Here is a 2,613-nt window from a genome sequence, read left to right as displayed (position 1 = left end):
CTCAGACAGACCTGTTCCTGAGACACATTCCTCTAGCGGTGAGCTGTTGCTCAAGGACTGTCTTGCCAAACCTTTTTACACTGCATGGCCGTCTAGGAAAGTTATGCCCAAAGATTCCCTCCCTCCTTCATTGACTGACAGCTCTCCCAGCCTTCCCTGGCTCCCTCCCCATTGTGCCTCACAGACAGTTCCTCATAGAATCCTTGTTCACTGAACCCCCACCCCTTGCCATCTGTTTTTAGAGGATCCAGATGAATACATGATGCTATTGCCAGCCTACAAGGCACCCCAAGAATGATCAGCAGCAGATCACCTGGGTGCTAGGACTTCAAGGCTGACATCTGGACCTACCATCATTCCCCATGGAAGACAAGATCTTTTCTCGTTCTTCCCACGGTAAGGCACTCAGGGTGGGCATGTCGTCAGGAAACACAGCGCGTTTCCGGCCAAGGGCAACAGCAGCTCTTCTGCAGACGTGTTTAATCCGGGGTCCTCGCACAGACGTCTCTGATGAATCACTTTCTTGACCCTAAACAGGAGGTGAGCCAAAACAACCACACATGTTGACAACATAACTAAATGAAGCCAGGGTATTTTGGGCTAACTTATTATAATGTGGACTCACTCTAGTTATTTCCAGGTGATAAGCCATATCAATTTGCAGGAATCAACTACCTCTGAGTCCTAACATTGGCAGGAAAAAGACAGAAATCAACTAAGTTCCTATTCCCAATTATACTACTTCTTCCTATTCCCCTCAAAATTTAAGTTGCCAGTATCTTATCAAGAAGTTCAGCCTAACCATAATTTCCTGTATTTCCCTGATCAATAGGGAAGTAGGAGGAATAACCTATGAATGAAGTATACAAGACTCCAAATGGAAAAGTCTCCCATCTTAAAGAGCCACTGCTTTTGTCACTCAGAGGCTAACCAAAAAACACCCACAATGGTGTCAGAGGAAGTCCCTGCTTGAACTCTCAACTGGCAGAATTCGTAGAATATGCCCCAGGTTGAGTAACATTAAAAACCTAGGTCTGTGTTCACTGCAACCTAACTTGAGATGTTGGCATAAATAAGCATCTACTACATGACAATTTTTTTAAAAAGAACCCTAAAGATCGGTATGCTTTCTCAGAAAAGACCAGTGCCTAGTTTACTGTGTAAAAAGAAAAAAACACACAAAAAACCCCCACAACACTGTTCTTTGTAAAAATATGTTTGTCTTCATCTTAGTAAACTCAATTCGACAGCTTTTCTGTCCCACAGCCTAAGGCCAAAGGCTTCTCAGGTGTATTCTGCACACACCATCAATTCATGTATTTATTTATTGCTCTAAGCACCGCACCCCTTAGAGCAGTGGTTCTCAACCTGTGGGTCGCGACCCCTTTTGGGGGGGGGGTCGAACGACCCTTTCACAGGGTTGCCTAAGACCGTCGGAAAACACATATATAATTACGTAGTTTTTGGATTAATCACTGTGCTTTAATTATGTTCAATTTGTAACAATGAAATTTGGGGGTCACCACAACATGAGGAGCTGTATTAAAGGGTCGCGGCATTAGGAAGGTTGAGAACCGCTGCCGTAGAGGCTGAGACTCCTCCCCATCCTGTTTTCTACCGTCAACAACAGTGAAACAACTTGACTACAGAGAAGCACCTTCGAACCTGCCACAGGTTCTAATCCACCAAAGCCATTAAGTACAAACTCGCATTCTCTGTCCCCTGGCCCCAACCTACCTGCGGGCCTCAGCTCACCGCTCTCCTGCCTGTACAGCCTCGCTACCCACCGCCCCTCAAGTGTGTCCCTACCTCCCCTGCCCCTCTCCTTGCAACGCTCTCCCCATCGCTGTCTACCTATCAGAACCCCGCCTGTCCTTACGGGGTCACTGCAGATGTCACCCCTTCCCCCGCCTTTCCCTGGCTCCCGCAAATGAACAGACCGGGCCCCTCAGCCTGAAGCTCGCTCCTAGCAGGGCTGGCCATGACGGAGGTCACCAGGCAACACGGAAGAGAGTACCTGTGCTCTGGGCTGGTCGGTTTGTTTAAGACTCTTGCTCTTCTCGATCTTGCAGAGCTGGGCCTTGGCCTTTTTGAGGAGGCTGGCGACCCTCTTGTCGGTCATGGGGAGCTTGTCCGCCTGCGCCAGCATGGAGCCGATGGAGGACGCGGCATGCTTCACGCCGGGCGCGGGCGCGGGCGGGCAGGGCGCCTTCTCCTTGTCCAGCGCTGCGGCGGGGCCGAGGTCCAGGGCGGCCTTGTCCAGGCTCCCGCGCCCTTTCTTGATCAGGATTTTGGTTTTGACAGCGGTTGTGTCCCCAAGGGTCACGGCAGCCACCTCGGGCCCAGAATCGAGGGACGAAGACTTCTTCCGCCCCGTGACCTTCTTGGCAGAGGACGGCGCGGCCCCCTCCTCCGCGCCCGCCTTCTCTTTGGAAACCCTGCCCGCGGGGTACAAGGCGGAGCTGCCCTGGGGCTCGGACCCCTTCTTCCGCTTCTCTTTGCGGGACTCGCGCTTGTTCTCCTTCTCCCGCTCGCGGTCCCGCTCTCGGCTCTTGTCCTTCTCCGCGCTCTTGTCGGCGTCCCGCTCGCGGGCCGGCTCCTCGGGGGCCCGGT

At 52.0% G+C, this 2,613-nt stretch overlaps 2 protein-coding genes across 6 annotated transcripts in view; both read right to left on the bottom strand.

Annotated features, from left to right (window-relative positions):
* LOC102766910 (histone-lysine N-methyltransferase 2A) overlaps positions 1-2,607 on the bottom strand; it is a 70,807-nt gene extending 68,200 nt beyond the window's left edge. For 4 of the 5 annotated variants that reach the window (XR_001513499.1, XM_015562501.1, XM_015562499.1 and 1 more), the window contains exons 1-2: positions 2,018-2,371; positions 352-529 (exon numbers count right to left, since the gene is read on the bottom strand). Coding sequence is in view for 4 of the 5 variants with exons in the window: in XM_015562501.1 (XP_015417987.1) it covers positions 352-529; positions 2,018-2,149 (310 nt within the window). In the remaining variant the exon portion in view is untranslated. Of the gene's footprint in view, positions 1-351; positions 530-2,017 lie in introns of all 5 variants that reach the window. The other variant, XM_015562500.1, reaches the window with a different exon arrangement.
* Positions 2,176-2,613, bottom strand: part of LOC107182758 (histone-lysine N-methyltransferase 2A-like) — a 34,475-nt gene continuing 34,037 nt past the window's right edge. The window contains exons 6-7 of the mRNA XM_015562469.1: positions 2,336-2,599; positions 2,176-2,226 (exon numbers count right to left, since the gene is read on the bottom strand). Coding sequence (XP_015417955.1) covers positions 2,176-2,226; positions 2,336-2,599 — 315 coding nt within the window. The remainder of the gene's footprint in view (positions 2,227-2,335; positions 2,600-2,613) is intronic.

This window comes from Myotis davidii, unplaced genomic scaffold (genome assembly GCF_000327345.1).
Source record: "Myotis davidii unplaced genomic scaffold, ASM32734v1 scaffold97, whole genome shotgun sequence".
Lineage (NCBI taxonomy): Eukaryota > Metazoa > Chordata > Mammalia > Chiroptera > Vespertilionidae > Myotis > Myotis davidii.
Note: the sequence above shows the minus strand (reverse complement) of the source record. Positions and strands in the feature narration are given on the sequence as shown.